Source organism: Phoenix dactylifera, unplaced genomic scaffold (assembly GCF_009389715.1).
Source record: "Phoenix dactylifera cultivar Barhee BC4 unplaced genomic scaffold, palm_55x_up_171113_PBpolish2nd_filt_p 000046F, whole genome shotgun sequence".
Lineage (NCBI taxonomy): Eukaryota > Viridiplantae > Streptophyta > Magnoliopsida > Arecales > Arecaceae > Phoenix > Phoenix dactylifera.
This window is the reverse complement of record NW_024067669.1, coordinates 1,096,859-1,117,835: the sequence shown is the minus strand read 5'-3', so window position 1 is coordinate 1,117,835 and position 20,977 is coordinate 1,096,859. Positions and strand designations below refer to the sequence as shown.

The window sequence follows — 20,977 nt, the reverse complement described above, 5'->3', positions numbered from 1 at the left end:
CCTAGGCACGATCATGGAAGGGGAAACGCGGAGAGAGGGGTGAAGGGGGTGGGGCGGCGGCGTGAGGGGAGGTCGGTCGTCGGGGGAGGCGACTCGCCGGAGGGGATCGAGCGCCGGAGAGGGAGATCCAGCCGGCCGCGGAGGGGGGGAAAGCCTTCCTCTTTCCTTCGGTGAAGACCCTCCATTTCTCCGCCGATTCCTCGCCGGAAAGGCCGCCGGAGCACCCATCGGACCGAGGTAAGCGTGGATCCTTTCTTTGCGCTTCATTTCCTAGACTTAGGGCGATGATGGTGGGGATTTGACCGACGAGACCGTCGGAGAAGGATCCGAAACAGGGGTACCCTGTTTCGGCTTTTCTCCTTCGGATTTCGTCGCCGCCGGCCACCGGGTTGGCCGGGATTCATGGCAGGTGAGGTTGGTTGGGACTGTGCGAGGGTCGGAGAGGGATTTCTGGGTTGATTGAAGATGGGGGATGGGGGATCCGAGGCCTTTTTCCTCGTGATCCCGTTGTCTTCTCTTCCCCTCGTTGGTTTGCCGCCGACCGACCACCATCTCCGGTGGTGCCACAGTTGAGGGCCGTCACAGGCCGGCTGTCGTCGCCAAGGATGGGCACCCTGGTGGCTGTGCCATCCAAATTCGCGAAGAGAGGGAGATGGATCGGCTTCCCTCATTTTGAGAAGGAGGAAGAGTTTTCTCTCTCCTCTCTTCTCTCTCCTAGGTTCTCTCTACTTGAATTATTTCTCTCACCATTTTCTCTCTCTAGATTGGAGTTTTCTCTCTCTAGTTTGATCCGAGGAGATCATTGTTTGTAAGGATTGCTGGATAGTCGTGGGTCAATGGAGAGTTTTGGGTTGTCAGATACTCCGGATAATTTTTAATATTGATTTGGTTCTGTAGGGCAACAAACTGTTGGACAAAGAGACATTGAGCAAGGTTCTACGCACCCTAGTTCGTAGATCACGGTGGTCTGTCTGGGTTGTCAGCAAAGGGTAAGGATCCTTGTACGCCAAACCTGCATGATATAATATTTTTATACTTAGATATGTATGATATGCTATAATTCAGATAAATCAAAAATAGTTTTATATTAAATTATATTTTGATCGTGTTGGCTTGTGGTTGATATTATGATCGTATTCGCTTGTGGTTGGTATTATGATGGATGCATGCATGCGCATAACTTACACCTACATAATTGGACTGATGGATGTGGTGCTCTAAACTAACTATGTGATATTGGTTGCCCCGTCACGGGCTGGAAACGTGACCGTGGTTAGTTTAAAGCTGGAAGTAAATATAAAGGAATTGATGTGTGGATGTAAACTGGATTGTATGAAAAGGGACTTTGGGTTTATCTTGTTATTATGGCAGGCCCCGTCACAGGTTGAAAAATGTGGTACTTTGGTAGGCCCCCTCACAGGCTAGAAATGTGGAACAATAATGTGCAGGCCCCGCCACAGGCTGAAAATGTGATACTTTGGTAGGCCCCCTCACAGGCTAGAAATGTGGAACTATAATGTGCAGGCCCCGCCACAGGCTGAAAATGTGATACTTTGGTAGGCCCCCTCACAGGCTAGAAATGTGGAACTATAATGTGCAGGCCCCGCCACAGGCTGAAAATGTGATATTTTGGTAGGCCCCCTCACAGGCTAGAAATGTGGAACTATAATGTGCAGGCCCCGCCACAGGCTGAAAATGTGATACTTTGGCAGGCCCCATCACAGGCTAGAAATGTGGAACTATAATGTGCAGGCCCCGCCACAGGCTGAAAATGTGATAATTTGGTTGCCCCACCACAGGCTGAGAAATGTGACCGAGATTTGACCCAAAGTCGGAAAGATAATTAAACCGGATCAAGTTGAAGAAATGACATTGAGACTATAATACATGTTTATGAGCTATCATATGCTATATATTTCTTGTGTGGCTGGATTTTTATTGATGATTGATGTACATACTTGTATCGATTATTTGAGCTTTGATAGCCGGTTTATGACTTCATGATATGTGCTTTGACTTGTCGTGGTTTTCAGATTTTTATTATTATTGTGTTGGGGTGGATGTGTAGGGATTCTTACTGGGCTGTAAAGCTCATCCCCTTTTCTTCTTTCTTTTTATCAGAGTTGCAGGATGCTTAGATTTGGATGGGATGGGCGCAGAGTGCAGGTATCAGAGTCATTAGCTAGTTAGTTTGTTTGTCCTTCTTTGATGTCGATGAACATTTGAAGATCTTGTAATTGAACTAATTTGTTTATTTGGATATGTCGGACTTGTCTATTTGAATTATTAAATTAATCGTGGATTTATTGGAATTTTGTTAAACATAGGCCTTGCATGATCTTTAGGGCACTGCTCTAGGGCTCATGCGGCCGGTCGCGTGCTGGACCCGGGAGTTGGGTTCGGGGCGTGACAGAACTTTTTCTTTTTTGGTCGAATTTGGCAATTGTTTGTGTTGTTTCTAGATTTTTTTTTTTTCTTAGCATTGTCTATGTAAAAATTTATATTTTTGTCAGTATTTGGCAATGGTTTTCTATGATTTGGAGCTTAATTAAAATGAAGAATTTATATTTTTGCCTCTATTTGGAGAGTTTTTTTTGTCTATGTGTTGTTTCCAGATTGTTTCCCTTTTTTCATTTCGAGTGAAAACTATTTGTAGTTTTCATTAATATGCTAATTTTATTTGTTTCACTCTTCTTGATATCATAGGTTTGTTGAATGGAAATTGAAAATGAGGATCGAGTACTTCTGATAAAGTTCACTCCATCATCATTTATATTTCCTCATAATGTCTAAATCCTGTGAGGTCCCATTTTACATTTTGAAGATGGTTTCCTTGACATGGTTTCTGATATTAGTAGTAGTATATAGTCTTAAGAAAAAAACGATCTTCTTCTTCTTCTTCCTCTGAAAAGAAATGAAGGGCTATTTGGTTTACTATGCTTCGTTCCCTTCTATAATTCAATTGTTTATTTGGTGTGTTCGTTTGTCCATCTCATGTTAGTGTGTGTGATCCAGACTTTTTTTTTTTCAAAACAAATATTACTTTCTGAATGTGAAGGTAAAATGATTGAAAATGGTGATTGACACAGGTGTTTCATTTTTTCCTTCCTGCAGAATCTTTCCAACAAGATTTTATTGAATGCTGTTAAAGGTAAGTGCTTTCCTAGTATTTTATTTTAAAAAATTAATCTATGCCTATGCTTTTAATATCAAATGGCCAATCTAGTTTTTTTTTTTTCCTCTGAACTAATTTTTGTGACCTTTCAGAATTTTCTCCATTGAAACTCCGCATTGGGGGCTCCTTGCAAGATAAGGTCATATATGGCGTGGATCCTCAACAGCCATGTACTCCTTTTGTTAAGAAAAAATCTGAGATGTTTGGTTTTTCTCAAGGCTGCCTACCCATGCATAGATGGGATGAACTCAATGGTTTCTTCAAAAAAGCCGGGTACTTTGATTATTTAAACTTCCTATAAATGCCTCATGGACTAGTTTTTCCCTTGATCCCACTAGAAAAATTCTGTTAGGATAGTATGCGTTCATAATGAATGCTTTCGTGGTAGGCGTATCCTGCATTTCTCATTGCTCTCTTCATAAATTCTGTCTAATCCGATGCATTCTCGCTTCAGAGCTGTAATCATTTTTGGGCTGAATGCCCTTAATGGAAGGGTTCATTTGCCGGGTGGTTCTTTAGGAGGACCCTGGAACTCCACCAACGCTGCATCTTTTATTCACTACACTGTCAATAAGGGTTACACTATCCATGGTTGGGAGCTTGGTAAGAGTCATGTCCCATTTAGATTCCTCACTTCATAAAGATTTTGCTCAATAGAGATAGTACTGAAGTTAGAATAAACAATGACAAAAGATTAACAAACAGCTGATCTAATTCAATGGGATGTTAAAAATCTTTTATATTTAATTTACATCGATTTCTGTTAAGATAAGGATGCGTATGAATTTTTGCTTCTAACTAATATCATCCGGATGCACAACCAAAACCGGTTTCAGCCTGGGGAAGAGATGGTGATCTCCAAGCTATGGATCACTGCCGCGTGTCGTCTCCGAGACGAGGGATGAGAAGGAATCTTTTTTGGTCCCTGTATCCGTTTATGCGATATAAGTATTTAAGTTGGATGCTTGCCCACGCTGGGCCCTTTCTTGACCCCTTAGAAAAAGAAATGGGACCCACCCACAAGTTTTACCTATTTTTGACTATTTTTTATATCCACCACTAATGCTAGGAATGAGAGCTTAGTACTAAAGTAGGGTGACATTTCGGCTAAGATCCATGGGCTCATCTCATAGGCAAATATATATATATATATATATATATATATATATATATATATATATATATATATATATATATATATATATATATATATATAGACTAATGGAACAGCAGATTGAGTGGCTTCATATGTGATCAACTATTTTAAAAATATTTTGCGGATGAAAGAGATCAATCTAGTGCACTCCAAAATTTATTATTTTTTAATTTTTTTACTGTACAATATATCCATACACCATAATATATATATATATATATATATATTATTGTAATAAGTTTAGTAATAGAGGAGGGAGGGACATTTTAGTAATAGGATTAGGCATCCGGCCCCGCATTTAATCGACGCTCACGCGTTTTGAACCTGAGCCGCTTCGGTGAAATCTTAGCCCCATTCCAACTGTGCTATCATCTTAATCATAAATAATATTTTCTGGCTAGTTTTGTTGGGTGATGTTATGGATTATATCACGTACAGATAGACAACCATTTCTGATAATATATCACATAACTGGATTATTATTACTTTCTAAAAAGGCATGTCAAGCAATTACAGCACACATGGATCATTATTCATGAGGACAAGTGCATATTTCGAATCTTTAACTCATGGAGTACGGTAAAGGTTTCCTGCAGGGGGGTTGCAGTCGGCCACGCATTCCGCTCGCGTATTATAACAACGTGACCCGCGTCCATGGGCTGGGCAGCAGTAGCAGGGACGCCCTGAAATGCAAACGTCAATATAGCACGGCTCTGGGCCTTGACCTATCCAAAAGACGTTCAAGGTTAGAAACTATATTAGCCTAGTTTGGCCATAATTTAAAATTGACGATCAAATATTATGATACAAAGATTTAAAACTAGTAAAGAAATACAAGTTGCAAGAACATGATTTAGCTTTTTCTACACCAAAAAAATCATAACTGTGTTTTTAATGAATGAATACTGGTTAAGGTACTATTTTCTTTCAGTGTTGCCAGTCTTCTTCATCTTTTCTCACGAAAAGAGATAGACACTGTTGGGGGAAAACCCAAGTCATGCCATCTCAGAAGCGCCCGACCAAAGAGCGCCGACCAGAGAGGCGCCCGACCAAAGAGCGCCGACCAGAGAGGCGCCCGACCAAAGAGCGCCGACCAGAGAGGCGCTCGACTAGAAAGTACCGACCAGAAGCAATCCCGCCACAGGACACTCCGCTAGGCGACCAGCTCGGCTCGGCACCCGTGCCAGGCCCATGCCTTAGCCGAATACCCAATTTCCGTCTAACCCTTTAAAGGATCTGACAACTAAATACATGACTCCACTACAACCTGCCACCATCCCTAAGCCATCAAGGCACGAGATCTCCGCAGGTATTCGGCACGGCCTATCATTAATGCATGAGACCCCCTCAGGCCTCTGATTCACTCAGTCATTAAATGAACACGGCTCAAGATGATCTCCGGATCACTGAACCATCAAAGCGTATGGCTCTTCCTGACCGCTGGTTCACTCAGCAATTAATGCACTTACCATCTACGAACCCCAGGCCCACCACGGCCGGCGGTTCAACCACCCCAATGGGTCCGATCAACCGCGACAACTCCCTGACTCCGGTCTGATCCAGCCTTATTCTCCACTACGCCATTAATGAGCAAAATCGTGCCTAATTATCACAAAAGAGGACAAATCCCCCTGTCACCTCCCAGGTAACATAATATCTTCCTATAAAAGGGAACCTGGGGGAAGGAGGGAAGGGACGACACAGAACGGACACAAATATACACAAAAAAGAACAAACATTCCTCCTCCTTTACTCCCTCCACATATTAGCCTCCTCTGACTTAAGCTTCGGAGGGCCGGCGCCGGAAAGCCCGGCCACCGGCTTTTTTGCAGGACTCTCCGGGAGGACGCCACCAGTCGACGCACCGTCATCCACCGTCCCGGCAGAGGAGCTCCTCCCCTCTTGGTTCGCGGCAGCCCCCGGGTCCAATTTCCAGCAACAGACATAGATAGCGGAAGAGAGGGAGGAAGGCAAACGAACAGAGTAACCTAATACTTACATTGATTCTGAGCAAAGAGTCCTGCAAGGACGAAGAAAACCAAAGCCAAACGCATGGTCTTCATGGCGAACGTACCCAAGGGAATTGAAGAAGATAATCACAAGGCTACCTTTACACTATCAAACAGGAGGTAACACCGAGGCTTTTAAAAGCCATCAAACGGTGTAAATGAGGAAACTAAATATCTTATGGAAATTATTTTGGGTGGGAGTTACTAAATATATTTTCTTTAAAAAGGTTGCTATATATCGATGCCGAATGGAATTGGAAGACAATTATAAGGCTGCTTTTTTTGGCCAATCAAACAAGGACTTTTAAACCATATGGAAACTAAATATCTTCTCTTTAGTTATGGTGACAAAATCTTTCATGGTGGGAATCAGTATATATATATATATTCTTTAAAAAGGTTGTGACAGATACATATAATGAATCGAATTAAACAAGGCAATCAATCACAAGGCTGTCATTTCCCATAAAACAAGAGACAGGCCGTCCAAGGTGTAGGTAAGGAAACTCAATATCCTCTCTCTAATTGAGCATATCCTCAAAAACTTGGTGAGAAAACCTTTCATAATCAATCTCAGTAAATATATATATAATATGTGCGCACTGAATTAAATTAAAAAATATGATAACTTTTTTTCAATCAAATAAAGGACCGGAGCAAGAACCTAAGTCTATGTGTCTAAATAAGATTGCTTCACTATCGTTCCAGCATCTTGATCAGCATATTTTAAGAACATTTTCTATCTTAAGTATTTATTTTTAATATATAAAAAATAAGGTAGATAAAAGTTCATTTTTCTTAAAAAATTATATTAGAAATCAGTAAATATATTTTTTTAATAAAAAGTTGCTACAGATATATATAATGAATCAAATTAAAGAAGACAATTAATTACAAGGCTGTCATTTCCAAACAGGAGACAAGTCGTCCAACGTGTAAATAAGGAAACTAAATATCTTCTCTTTCATTAAGCAGATCTTTACAGATTCGGCGAGAAAAACTTTAATGGTTTCAGCAAAAAAAGAAGAACTTTAATGGTGAGAATCAATACATGACTTTTATATATGTATATATACCGAATTGAATTAAAAATATAGACACAAGCCTTTTTTTATCTAAAAATAATTTAGATCCATGCGTCTAGATAGAATCGCCCCACTACCATCCCAGCATCCCGATCGGCATCTCTTGAAATATTTTCTATCCTAAGTACCTTTCTAAATATTGGAATAGGGTGGAATAAAGGTACATTTCTTTTTATGAAAAAACCATGACAATCTTTACAAGTGCGATATATTGCTATACTTTAAATTGAGCATCCGCCCTCGTTTAGATCTTATTGGCTAGTCCGTGCGATTTTTGGAAAATAGACACCATGAGGAACGTAGCATATGAGAACAATGGCCTCTAACAAAATTTGTTGTCGACACTCAGTATGCTTCGCCATTTCATACCATACCATATATCAATATTGTAATAGATGGTACCGATATAGGGTCTGATATGAAGATGGTAAACCTTGGTCTCCGACATAGCCTGCCATTTTTGATGGGTTAGCTGGGCAAGATGGAGCCCATGAGCATACGGCTTTGTAGGATATTAACATGGAGAACCACAAAGCCTCTTGCTTCTAGCGCTATCCCTTTGGAAAACTTTGTTTGAAGCATGGGCATTGTAACTCTTGGTTTGTATCGGTATTAGGTTCACAACAATATGATGTTTTATGTTTTTGAAATTTCAACCCTTAATAACCGCAGCTGGTTTAAACTGATATATTATTGATGGAGATTTTCTAATCTATTTTTTTTCAATTTTAAACACATATTTTAATTATTATATTCTAACCTGTGGAGTGATTGATCATAACCCTATTTGATTTTGATGAGCTCAAAGCATTTGAGCATATCTCTTGTTTACTAATGAATTCAATTAAGTGTTTCAGTGAAAATCTTCTCTAAGTGTCTCTAGACTTGGTTCATAATATTTTGGATAAGTTAAGAAGTCAGCCTGAACCAAAGTTTGAGACTCGAGTCGACTCCAAGCGTATCAAGTTCACTGGCACGGGCTCGAGTCGACTCCGGATCAGTACGAGTCGACTCCGACTGAGAACAGACAGACGAACAGAAAGCATCAACTCAAAATCTGTCAGCGAGTCGACTCCTGAAGTGCGCGAGTCGACTCCGATGCTCACCGAGTCGACTCCAGGGTAGTAAGAGTCGACTCCAAGGAGTCACAGGCAGAAAAAGTTAGAGAGCAGTTTTCGGGTCTAAAGTTCGAGTCGACTCCAGTGGAACGCGAGTCGACTCCGATGGTTGGCAGGTCGACTCCAAAGAAAGTGAGAGTCGACTCTCAGAGGAACACAAGAAAAAAGTCAGAAAGCATTTTTCGGACTCTGAGATTCGAGTCGACTCCCGCAATACGCGAGTCGACTCCGAGACTCCGCGACCACAAGGAAGACAGAAGATCAAGTTACTGCCTCTGAGATTCGAGTCGACTCCCAGACAGCTAGAGTCGACTCCAAGGCAGCTTCACATTAAAAAGGCAGAAGACCAAGTTTCGGAAACTGAGAGCCGAGTCGACTCCGAGGAAGTTCGAGTCGACTCCAAGACTGGACGAGCCAAAAGACAGAAGATCAGAAGTTCGGGCTCTGAGCGACGAGTCGACTCCCAGGACAGTCGAGTCAACTCGAGTGGACCAAATTCAAAAAATGGATCCACGGACTTCATGGGATGAGCCGACTCCGAGAAAGCCAGGTCAGCTCCAGAAGTTGGCGAGTCGACTCTGGGTCAAGACGAGTCGACTCCCAGTCGCGAAGGCAACTTTAATTCAAATCTGGAACAGTTGCCGAGTCGACTCCAGAAAAGCATGAGTCGACTCCCGCTACAGCCGAGTCGACTCCTGATCGCGCGAGTCGACTCCAACCCACCAACGGACACATTGTCAGGCTGCGCAGAGTGTGCAGAACGGGCAGTAAAAGGTCTCTAACGGCTAGTTTCCGTGGGGGTTGGTTTAAATAGCCACAGAGGACTGTAGCAAGGCAGAGAACAACCATTCCACTCCAAGTAATCAAGCATTCAATCTCTGCAACCTGTTCTTCAACGAAAAAGAGGGAAGAGCTGCATTAACTGCATCCACCTACATCTTCCCAGCAATTAAAGAAGCCTCCTCCTGCATTCAAGTCGACTACACATTCAAGAGGAGACCCGGAGTTCAAGAAGCCATTCCTCGACTCCAACTCAAAACGTTTGAGGGCTTCTAAACTCTTTCCAGATTATATTGTTTTTCATCTGCTTTTGAGAAGCTTAGTTTTCTGTTTGTCTATTTTATTTACAACTTGTATTTGCTTGGTTCAATCGGGGGATTGAATCAAGGGTATTGAGGTTAGTTGGTGAGCCGAGTGTAAAACCAACGTGTGTAAGGGTTCGATTGTGATCCCAGGAAAACAATCGGGGTGGTTCTAGTCGGTGAGCCTGGAAAAACCGACCGAGTTCGTTGTGAGCTCGTAAAACAACAAGTTAGGTTGTGAGCTTGGAAAACAACCGGCTGTAATCCAAGGGGTTATAGTGAATTCCCAAGTGAGACTTGGGGAGTGGACGTAGGAGCAAGGGTTAGCTCCGAACCACTATAAAACTTGGTGTTTGTGTTTGATTGTCTCTCTTCTTCTTCCTCTCATATCACTCACAGCACATAGCATTTAATTAAACAACTTGCAATAGTTTTAATTAGTCATCCACAACGTTTTAAATATCTAAATTATTTTAAAACCCAATTCACCCCCCCCCCCCTCTTGGGTTGTCTATCTGGGCAACAAGTGGTATCAGAGCCTAAACTCTTCTACCCTAAGAGTCAAAGATCAAAATGACAACCCCATTTGGATCTTCCCACATTGAGGGTCAGTCCACCCAAAGACCCCCTTTCTTTAATGGATCCGATTACTCATACTGGAAGGCTAGGATGAGAATATTCATCCAAGCCCAAGACTATGAGATGTGGACCATTGTAGTAAATGGCCCATACATCCCATCCATATATGTAGAGGGTGTCACTGTACCCAAACTAGAAAAGGATTGGGATGAGCATGACATGAGAAAGGCACAACTTAATTCTAAAGCTATGAATGTGCTTTATTGTGCCTTAGATAGAAATGAATTCAATAGGGTCTCAACTTGCAATTCTGCAAAAGAGATTTGGGACAGACTTGAAGTGACCCATGAGGGCACGAATCAAGTCAAAGAATCCAAAATAAATATTTTGGTTCATAAGTATGAACTATTTAAAATGGATTCTAATGAAACAATTACATGCATGTTCACTAGGTTTACTGACATTGTCAATGGCCTAAAAAGCCTTGGCAAGAACTATACTAACAGTGAGCTTGTCAGGAAAATCCTTCGGTGTCTACCAAGGTCATGGGAAGCTAAAGTAACGGCAATCCAAGAAGCCAAGGACTTGAACAAGTTACCACTTGAGGAGCTTCTTGGATCCCTAATGACGCACGAGCTAACCATGAAGCAACACAACGAGGAAGAGTCCTCCCATAAGAAAAAGGTAATAGCTCTTAAATCTACTACATCTAACAAGGACTTGTCTTGCAGTAGCAGCAGTGAAGAAGAAGAACATGAGGAGGATGATGGTGAGGCTCTTCTTGTGCGCAAATTCAGAAAATTCATCAACCACAAGAAGTTCTATCATCAAAGGAGAGGCCCCTCAAATTCCTACCGCAAGGACAAAGATAAGGAAAGGGAAAATGAGGGGATTGGGTGTTACGAGTGCAAGAAGCCGGGTCACATAAGAGCTGAGTGCCCTTTACTGAAGAAGGGGAGCAAGTACAAGAAGAAGAAGGCTCTTGTCACAACACTATCCGACTCCGACTCATCATCCTCTTCATCGGATGATGAACAAGAAGAAAAGGCCAATTTCTGCTTCATGGCCAATGAAAATGAGGTAACATCCGAATCGCATCTTGATTTTTCTTTTGATGAACTTTATGATGCATTTAATGAATTAATGATAGAGTATAAGGCCATAAATCTTAAGAATAAAGAACTAAAAATAGCTAATCAATCATACCTACATAAATACGATAAATTAGTTAAGGATAAGGATTTAATCACCAAAGAAAATATAGACCTTAAGACAAGCAACCAACTTTTAACTCAAAAGACTAATACCTTAACTAAGGATAATGAAAAACTAACTAAGGAATTTTCAGAACTTAAAAATCATAAACAAATCTTAAACAAGGATCTCACAAAAGAACTTAATGATCTAAAAGCAGAAAATCAAACACTAACTAAAGAACTTAACAAATACAAACCTTTGGTTGAAAAATTTACATATAGTTCTGAAAAGTTAAATATGATACTCAATAGTCAACGAGCAGTATTTAATAAAGCGGGTTTAGGATATAAACCAAGAAATAAACAAAAATTTCTTAGTAACTTCTTTGTTAAAGCTGGGGAAACTAAAACTAAGAAAATAACCTGTTTTTGTTGTGGAACTATAGGTCATAAAGCAAATGTGTGTAATTTTAGGAAAAGTAAAACAAAAAGAAAAATTAAAAGGGTATGGGTTCCAAAAGGAACCAACATGACTAACCATGAAGGACCCAAGAAAACTTGGGTACCTAAGATGATATAATCTGCTTGTGTAGGAGTGTCTTGCAGCCAAGGTCAACAAAAACTGCTGGTATTTGGATAGTGGGTGCTCAAGGCACATGACGGGTGACAAGGATCAATTTTTCACCCTTGAAGTTAAGAAGGGAGGTGCTGTGACTTTTGGAGACAACAACCAAGGTCACATCATTGGTATTGGTAAAGTTCAAATCACCCCTTCTACTTTTATAGATAATGTTAGATATGTTGATGGTCTTAAGCATAACTTATTAAGCATTAGTCAATTATGTGATAAAGGGTATGATGTTATGTTTAAACCATCACTATGCATTATAACAAACCCTAATGATAATAGTTTAGTTTTTAAAGGAATTAGACGTGGAAATGTATATGTTGTAGACCTTGAAGATCTTGCAAAACATAACCAATGTTTAGTTGTTAATGAAACTAAGGATAATGATGCTAGTTGGTTATGGCACCGTAAGTTAGGTCATGCAAGCATGGACACAATAACTAAACTAGTTAAAAGAGATTCCGTGATAGGTTTGCCAAAATTAAAATTTGAAAAAAACAAAATATGTGAAGCATGTCAATTTGGCAAACAATCTAGGAACTCATTTAAATCCATAAAATGTGTCTCTACCTCTAGACCTCTAGAATTATTACACATGGACCTATTCGGACCAACTAGAACAACAAGCCTAGGTGGAAATAAATATGGTCTAGTTATTGTAGATGATTATTCTAGGTACGCATGGGTCATGTTCCTAGCACATAAGGATCAAGCATTTTCTGTTTTTAAGAAATTCCATAAAGAAGTAACCAATGCTAGAGATACCTCAGTAATAGCTATTAGAAGTGACCATGGTACCGAATTCGAAAATCAGTCATTTGATGAATTTTGTAGTAAAAAGGGGATAACCCATAATTTTTCTGCACCTAGGACACCACAACAAAATGGAGTTGTGGAGAGGAAAAATAGAACTCTAGAGAAAATGGCTAGAACTATGTTATGTGAAAGTAACCTCCCTAAGTACTTTTGGGGAGAAGCCATTAATACTTCTTGTCATATATTAAATAGAGTTCTATTGAGACCCATCATAAAGAAAACACCTTATGAACTTTGGAAAAACAGAAAACCAAAAGTTAACTACTTTCATGTTTTTGGATGTAGGTGTTTTGTTCATAATAATGGGAAAGATAATCTAGGTAAATTTGACTCTAAATCTGATGAGGGAATATTCTTAGGTTACTCTACAACTAGTAAAGCCTATAGAGTCTTTAATAAAAGAACCTTAGTTATAGAAGAATCTATACATGTTGTATTTGATGATTCTAGTGACATCTCCTCTAGTAAGAAAGTTAATTTTGATGATGATGTTGAAATTCTTGAAGAAAAGATAGATGAGATGGCATTACAAGATGATAATCAAAAATTGATTGAAGGAGCATCATCAAGCCAAGAGGCTATTGTGGATCATGGGCTAACTAAAGCTTGGAGGTATGCTCACGGGCATCCTAAGGAACTAATTCTAGATGATCCATCTCAACCGGTTAGGACTAGAGCATCCCTTAGGAATTTAAATAACCATCTAGCTTTTGTCTCACACTTTGAGCCCAAACATATAGAAGAAGCCGAAAATGATGTAAATTGGATAAATGCAATGCAAGAAGAATTAAACCAATTTACTAGAAACAAGGTATGGAATCTAGTAGAGAGACCTTCTGAATATCCAATTATAGGTACTAAATGGATTTATAAAAATAAACTTGATGAAAATGGAACTGTTATAAGGAATAAGGCTAGACTAGTAGCAAAGGATTATAATCAAGAAGAAGGTATAGATTTTGATGAAACCTTTGCTCCTGTAGCTAGACTTGAGGCTATTAGACTATTATTAGCATATGCATGCTCTAAGGACTTCAAACTATTTCAAATGGATGTAAAAAGTGCATTTTTAAATGGGTATATTAATGAGGAGGTATATGTAGAACAACCTCCTGGTTTTGAAAATCATCAATACCCTAATCATGTATATAAACTGAACAAAGCACTTTATGGTTTAAAACAAGCACCTAGAGCATGGTATGAGAGACTTAGCAAATTCCTATTAGTACATGAATTTTCTAGGGGAAATGTAGATACAACACTATTTCTGAAAAAGCAAAACAAAGATATGTTATTAGTACAGATTTATGTTGATGATATCATTTTCGGTGCTACTAACAATCGCCTCTGCGAAGAATTTGCTAATTTGATGCAGAGTGAATTTGAGATGAGCATGATGGGAGAGCTGAACTACTTCCTCGGGCTTCAAATCAAACAGTCTGAAGGAGGCATCTTCATCAATCAAGCCAAATATATCAAGGAGATGCTCAAGAAGTTTGATATGGAGGGAAACAAGTCAATCAGCACCCCCATGAGCTCATCATGCAAATTAGACCAAGATGAATCAGGTAAATCTGTAGATCAGAAACTGTATAGAGGTATGATAGGATCCTTATTGTATCTTACTGTGAGTAGACCTGATATTATGTTTAGTGTTTGCATGTGTGCTAGATATCAGGCTAATCCTAAAGAATCACATCTAGTTGCAGTTAAGAGAATTTTTAAATACTTAATAGGAACTAAGAATATAGGATTATGGTACTCTAAAGAATCTAGCCTAAACTTAATAGGATATACAGATTCAGACTTCGCTGGATGTAAGCTTGATAGAAAAAGTACCAGCGGGTCTTGTCAATTTCTAGGAGAAAACCTAATCTCATGGTTTAGCAAGAAACAAAACTCGGTTGCATTATCTACTGCTAAAGCTGAATATGTTGCAGCCGGGAGTTGTTGTGCTCAAATCTTGTGGATTAAACAACAATTAGAAGATTATGGCATTAAACAAGATAAAATTCCCATTAATTGTGATAATACAAGTGCCATTAATCTAACTAAAAATCCAATTCAGCATTCAAGAACTAAACATATTGAGATAAGACATCACTTCATAAGAGACCATGTATTGAATGGTGATGTGACACTCCAATTTGTTAGTACTGATGATCAATTAGCAGACATTTTTACAAAACTCCTAAGTGAAGAGAGGTTTAATGTGCTTAGGAGGGGATTAGGAGTGATTGATCCATCCTAGTGGTAGTTTCCACTAGATTCATTGATTTTGATGATTAGATTGTGGTTAAAATAGAGTTTCTTTTCAATGATCATCAAATCAGATCATAATTTAGTGATTTTCCCTCATTCGGCACGAATGTAGCATGATTTTTAGGTGCGTGCCAAAGTTAGAGACGACTCGAGTAAGTTTCAGAGTCGGCTCCTCAGGGGGAGTCGACTCGCGCATTTGCGGGAGTCGACTCGCATAGATGGCAGCAGAGGGGGAGTCGACTCGCATATAGTCGGGAGTCGACTCGAGGTCTACAGGCGCATAAGGAGAGTCGACTCGCGCATATTCTGGAGTCGACTCGAGGTCGAGTCGACTCGCGACTCAGTGGAGTCGACTCGCAGTCGGGATCCGACTTTTTAACCCTAACTCTGTCGTTTCGAAAACACTTCTTTCTCAAGCCGCCACTGTTCACAAGCCCTAGAGCCGACTCCTAGGTCGTCCGCAAGGCCTTTTCCGTCGACCTTTCACCGTCCCTTAGGGTTTTCCTCCCTTTCTAGGTCGTCCCCGGTCGTCCCCAAGTCTTCTCCGTCGACCTTTCACCGTCCCTTAGGATTTTCCTCCCAATCTAGGTCATTATGCCGCGTAAAACCGTAGTCCGGAAGAGGTCCCGACCCGAGGCCGGTCCCGAGCGGCGCTCCAAGGCTCGGCACGATCCCGCGAGGCCACAACCTCCGGCTCGTTCCCCGCCTAGGGCGGTTCTCGCGAGGCCATTAGCCGGGAAGGCCGTCACCACCGGGAGGTATGTCGATTTCGACTATCTCTCCCGGGAGGGTTTCACCATAGGTGAAAGACTTAGGGTCCAGGGCTTAGAGTTTTCCTTACATTAGACCTCCCCACTTACCCTGGCCTTGTTAGAGAATTCTACGGTACCGTCCATCGGGGAGATGGGGGTATCGAGGGCACAGTAGCCGATGTCCCTCTGTTCATTACGGAGGATCTTATTGCCCACATCCTCCACCTTCCACAAGTAGGGGTGGCTCCCACACATCCTGAGGACAGGGTTGAGGCCCTTACGGCCGTTCTAGGGCATCCACCCCAGTCACCTTTAGACGAGGTATCCGCTAGCTCACTACCGATTGAGATGCGGATCCTCCTGAGTATATTCTCTAGGTCCATCTTCCCTAAGACCGGGAGATTTGACTTTGTATCTGAGAGAGACCTAGCTCTCATGTTCTATATGCTTCATGACACCCCAATCAACTTCCCCAAACTCATATATAGATACCTGTGTGAGCCACTAGACAGACCTAGGCTCACCCTACCCTACGTCATGGTCTTCACCTTGTTATTTAGGGAGTACGAGATCCCTATCCCTGAGGGGGAACCCTCTCGCGCATTGCGATGGACTGATCGCATGCGTCCGGGGACCCTACACAGGATGGGGTTTCGGAAGAGAGAGGGGACATGGGTTAGGAAGTCATCCATCACCACACAGACCACCAGACCTTCCCCCAGTCCTGAGCCCGACTCTGACTATCCCGACATACCAGACTTTCCATCCACTTCTGCTCCTACCACCTCCGTCGGACCCTCCTTCTCGGCTCCACCACCCATGGAGGTCCGCATTGATCCTGAGCAGCTCCGGGAGCTGCGGCAGGAGATAGTCCGAGATCTGAGGGATGAGTTGCTTCAGGAGCTCCGAGGTTCGGTGCCTACTCCCTCTCCTGCGCCCACATCTTCCGCGTTGGTCCCTTCCCTGACAGCCGTGACTGACATGACGGCTGAGGTGCGGCAAGAGATATACAACATGAGGACCTTGATGCAGGCCCAGTTCCATAGCATGAGTGAGGTCACGAGCACCACTCGACAGATGCGGGATGACATCGGCCGTGACATGCAAACCACTACTGAGGGGGCCGAGCGCTTGTCGAATGTGCTCATCGACAAGCTGGACGGACTGCAGAAGTCGGTGCTCGAGCTGGATACGACACAGAGCAGGGCCATCCAGGCCATCATTCGCCAGCTCGAGAACGTCACCAATGCGGTTCAATCACTCGTGGAGCGCATGCCTCGGGGAGCCACATCCTCGAGAGGAGGAGATGCATCCTCGAGAGGAGGAGCCACATCCTCGAGAGGAGGAGATACATCCTCGAGAGGAGGTGCCTCATCCTCGAGGAGACTGTAGCTACTTTTTGTATTTTGTTTTGACATGTAGTGTTTTGCTTTACTTATTGTATTCTCAAATGTACTTACATACAAATTAATACAATGAGTAGCCGCATTTTTCTTCAATACTGTGCCTTTTGATCTATGTTTGATTGTGTGTTCTGATTACCTCCTTTTTGATATGATGACAAAAAGGGGGAGAAATATGTATAAAATATGTAAAAGGGGGAGAAATATGTATAAAATATGTAAAAGGAATCAATGGAAATCAATAAAAAGATAAACTCTTAAAACACACAAATTTGTTCTAAGTGGATTCGGTACCTCGAGGCTCATTATCTCTCTTTTGGGGCTCCTAATGGAGTAATCTCCAGAATCTATTCAAGGGATATTCAGAGATTAGCTGAATCCTAGTCAAGAACAAATTGACAGATTTTTCCTCTAAAAACCAAAATTTCAGTTCAAAAACTTCAAAGCATTAAAAGGAAATTCAAAGAATCAAAACCAAGTAGATTGCATATGTTGAGGGGGAGAATCTGAAATTTTAAGAAAGCTAAATCATTAAAGATATATAAGCCAAACAATTGATTGCATTATATGAAGGCTTATATAATTCCAAATGAAAGGGGGAGCTTTAACTCCGAAATTTATTGTTTCACTCCTTTCAAGCTTGGATAAATTGAATTACCAGACATTTGAATTCATTTATGGATTTTATTTCATTGTTTATTGTGCAATTCACTTTACATATACTCAATGTTTTGTCATCATCAAAAAGGGGGAGATTGTGGAGTGATTGATCATAACCCTATTTGATTTTGATGAGCTCAAAGCATTTGAGTATATCTCTTGTTTACTAATGAATTCAATTAAGTGTTTCAGTGAAAATCTTCTCTAAGTGTCTCTAGACTTGGTTCATAATATTTTGGATAAGTTAAGAAGTCAGCCTGAACCAAAGTCTGAGACTCGAGTCGACTCCGGATCAGTACGAGTCGACTCCGACTGAGAACAGACAGACGAACAGAAAGCATCAACTCAAAACCTGTCAGCGAGTCGACTCCTGAAGTGCGCGAGTCGACTCCGATGTTCACCGAGTCGACTCCAGGGTAGTAAGAGTCGACTCCAAGGAGTCACAGGCAGAAAAAGTCAGAGAGCAGTTTTCGGGTCTGAAGTTCGAGTCGACTCCAGTGGAACGCGAGTCGACTCCGATGGTTGGCAAGTCGACTCCAAAGAAAGTGAGAGTCGACTCTCAGAGGAACACAAGGAAAAAGTCAGAGAACGTTTTTCGGACTCTGAGATTCGAGTCGACTCCCGCAATACGCGAGTCGACTCCGAGACTCCGCGACCACAAGGAAGACAGAAGACCAAGTTACTGCCTCTGAGATTCGAATCGACTCCCAGACAGCTAGAGTCGACTCCAAGGCAGCTTCACATCAAAAAGGCAGAAGACCAAGTTTCGAAAACTGAGAGCCGAGTCGACTCCGAGGAAGTTCGAGTCGACTCCAAGACTGGACGAGCCAAAAGACAGAAGATCGGGAGTTCGGGCTCTGAGAGACGAGTCGACTCCTAGGACAGTCGAGTCGACTCGAGTGGACCAAATTCAAAAAATGGATCCACGGACTTCATGGGATGAGCCGACTCCGAGAAAGCCAGGTCAGCTCCAGAAGTTGGCGAGTCGACTCTGGGTCAAGACGAGTCGACTCCCAGTCGCGAAGGCAACTTTAATTCAAATCTGGAACAGTTGCCGAGTCGACTCCAGAAAAGCATGAGTCGACTCCCGCTACAGCCGAGTCGACTCCTGATCGCGCGAGTCGACTCCAACCCACCAACGGACACATTGTCAGGCTGCGCAGAGTGTGCAGAACGGGCAGTAAAAGGTCTCTAACGGCTAGATTCCATGGGGGTTGGTTTAAATAGCCACAGAGGACTGTAGCAAGGCAGAGAACAACCATTCCACTCCAAGTAATCAAGCATTCAATCTCTGCAACCTGTTCTTCAACGAAAAAGAGGGAAGAGCTGCATTAACTGCATCCACCTACATCTTTCCAGCAATTAAAGAAGCCTCCTCCTGCATTCAAGTCGACTACACATTCAAGAGGAGACCCGGAGTTCAAGAAGCTATTCCTTCACTCCAACTCAAAGCGTTTGAGGGCTTCTAAACTCTTTCCAGATTATATTGTTTTTCATCTGCTTTTGAGAAGCTTAGTTTTCTGTTTGTCTATTTTATTTACAACTTGTATTTGCTTGGTTCAATCGGAGGATTGAATCAAGGGTATTGAGGTTAGTTGGTGAGCCGAGTGTAAAACCAACGTGTGTAAGGGTTCGATTGTGATCCCGGGAAAACAATCGGGGTGGTTCTAGTCGGTGAGCCTGGAAAAACCGACCGAGTTCGTTGTGAGCTCGTAAAACAACAAGTTAGGTTGTGAGCTTGGAAAACAACTGGCTGTAATCCAAGGGGTTATAGTGAATTCCCAAGTGAGACTTGGGGAGTGGACGTAGGAGCAAGGGTTAGCTCCGAACCACTATAAAACTTGGTGTTTGTGTTTGATTGTCTCTCTTCTTCTTCCTCTCATATCACTCACAGCACATAGCATTTAATTAAACAACTTGCAATAGTTTTAATTAGTCATCCACAACGTTTTAAATATCTAAATTATTTTAAAACCCAATTCACCCCCCCCCTCTTGGGTTGTCTATCTGGGCAACATAACCTAATGTCTTAAAAAATAGTGATAATTTTGATTTGGGTTTTTTGTATGGATACCCTTCTAAATATTGGATTTTACGTGAATACCCTTCCAAAATTGATATTTGCATGTATACCCTTGTAAAATACTTGTTTTGCTATTCTATCTGTTTTTATTCTTATTTTTGCATATATACCCATGCTATCTAACGCCGTTAAAAATTAACGATTTTAAATTAAAATGACTAAAATACCCTTAATGGGTAGACGTGCAAATAGAAATTCTTATAAGGGTATACAAGCAAATAGTAACTTTATAAGGATATTCATACAATTTTCTATATTTAGAAGGGTATTTACGTAAAAAAATCCTAATAGATGGAAAGAATTTAGATACATTAATTAATGTGATAGCCTTTATAATCCTGTATTTATTAGTAAATGTATTTGGTCCTATGACCAAAGGTTTGTTTTTTTATCATGAATATAACAAAAATATACAATAGGATTTGCAAATTGGCTGTATCTAGATTTACCTCCAGCAATTGATCTGATGATGGGATTAATATCATAAGGGGAGTAGGGTTCAAGCATCGAAGGATGGCAACAAGCATAGGTTCACAGGATCCAAAGGAACCTCGGCCCGTCAGGATTCTCTCTCGTTCTATTACACTATTGGTCTGGTGTCTCGGCAGCTGGGTATTCGTGCAAATACCAATTTTCAAAGGGTATTCGTGCAAAATCTGATATTTAGAAGGGTATCTATGCAAAAAATCCTTCTGATTTTACTAAAACTTTTGATGGTTAAATGTTATGGTTTTGATAAATATCTGCGAAGATCCGAGTTCGAACATCTTGACCTTTCCATGTCTTTACCAACTTACTATTCAACCGAGATCTCAGTTCATCTTGGTGCCACCTATCCATTTAGATTGCTAAGATGTCAAAGTTTTAAGAACCTTGTTCTAAATTATTGTTTTTTTCTTCTTTTGCTTGCTAATTATCTGGATTCATCTTGCTTCATTTATTGTAGATGACCCTATAAAAGATTTAGCCTATA

The 20,977-nt window shown here is 41.3% G+C and overlaps 1 protein-coding gene across 5 annotated transcripts; it reads left to right on the top strand.

Moving 5' to 3' along the window:
- Nucleotides 1-51: 51 nt before the first annotated feature.
- LOC120104594 (heparanase-like protein 3) lies at nt 52-20,665 on the top strand. Of its 5 annotated transcripts, none has more exons than XM_039115989.1 (7): nt 52-237; nt 898-989; nt 2,122-2,166; nt 3,115-3,151; nt 3,268-3,448; nt 3,630-3,778; nt 20,501-20,665. In XM_039115989.1, the coding sequence occupies exons 3-7, from the start codon at nt 2,131-2,133 to the stop codon at nt 20,662-20,664; spliced, it is 567 nt and encodes a 188-aa protein (XP_038971917.1). In that variant the 5' UTR covers nt 52-237; nt 898-989; nt 2,122-2,130; the 3' UTR covers nt 20,665. The 5 variants fall into 5 exon arrangements, 3 of the variants coding, with proteins under 3 accessions (XP_038971917.1, XP_038971919.1, XP_038971918.1); XM_039115991.1 differs by having other exon boundaries at nt 20,493-20,645; XM_039115990.1 differs by lacking the exon at nt 20,501-20,665 and having other exon boundaries at nt 3,630-3,922.
- The last annotated feature ends 312 nt before the right edge of the window (nt 20,666-20,977 follow it).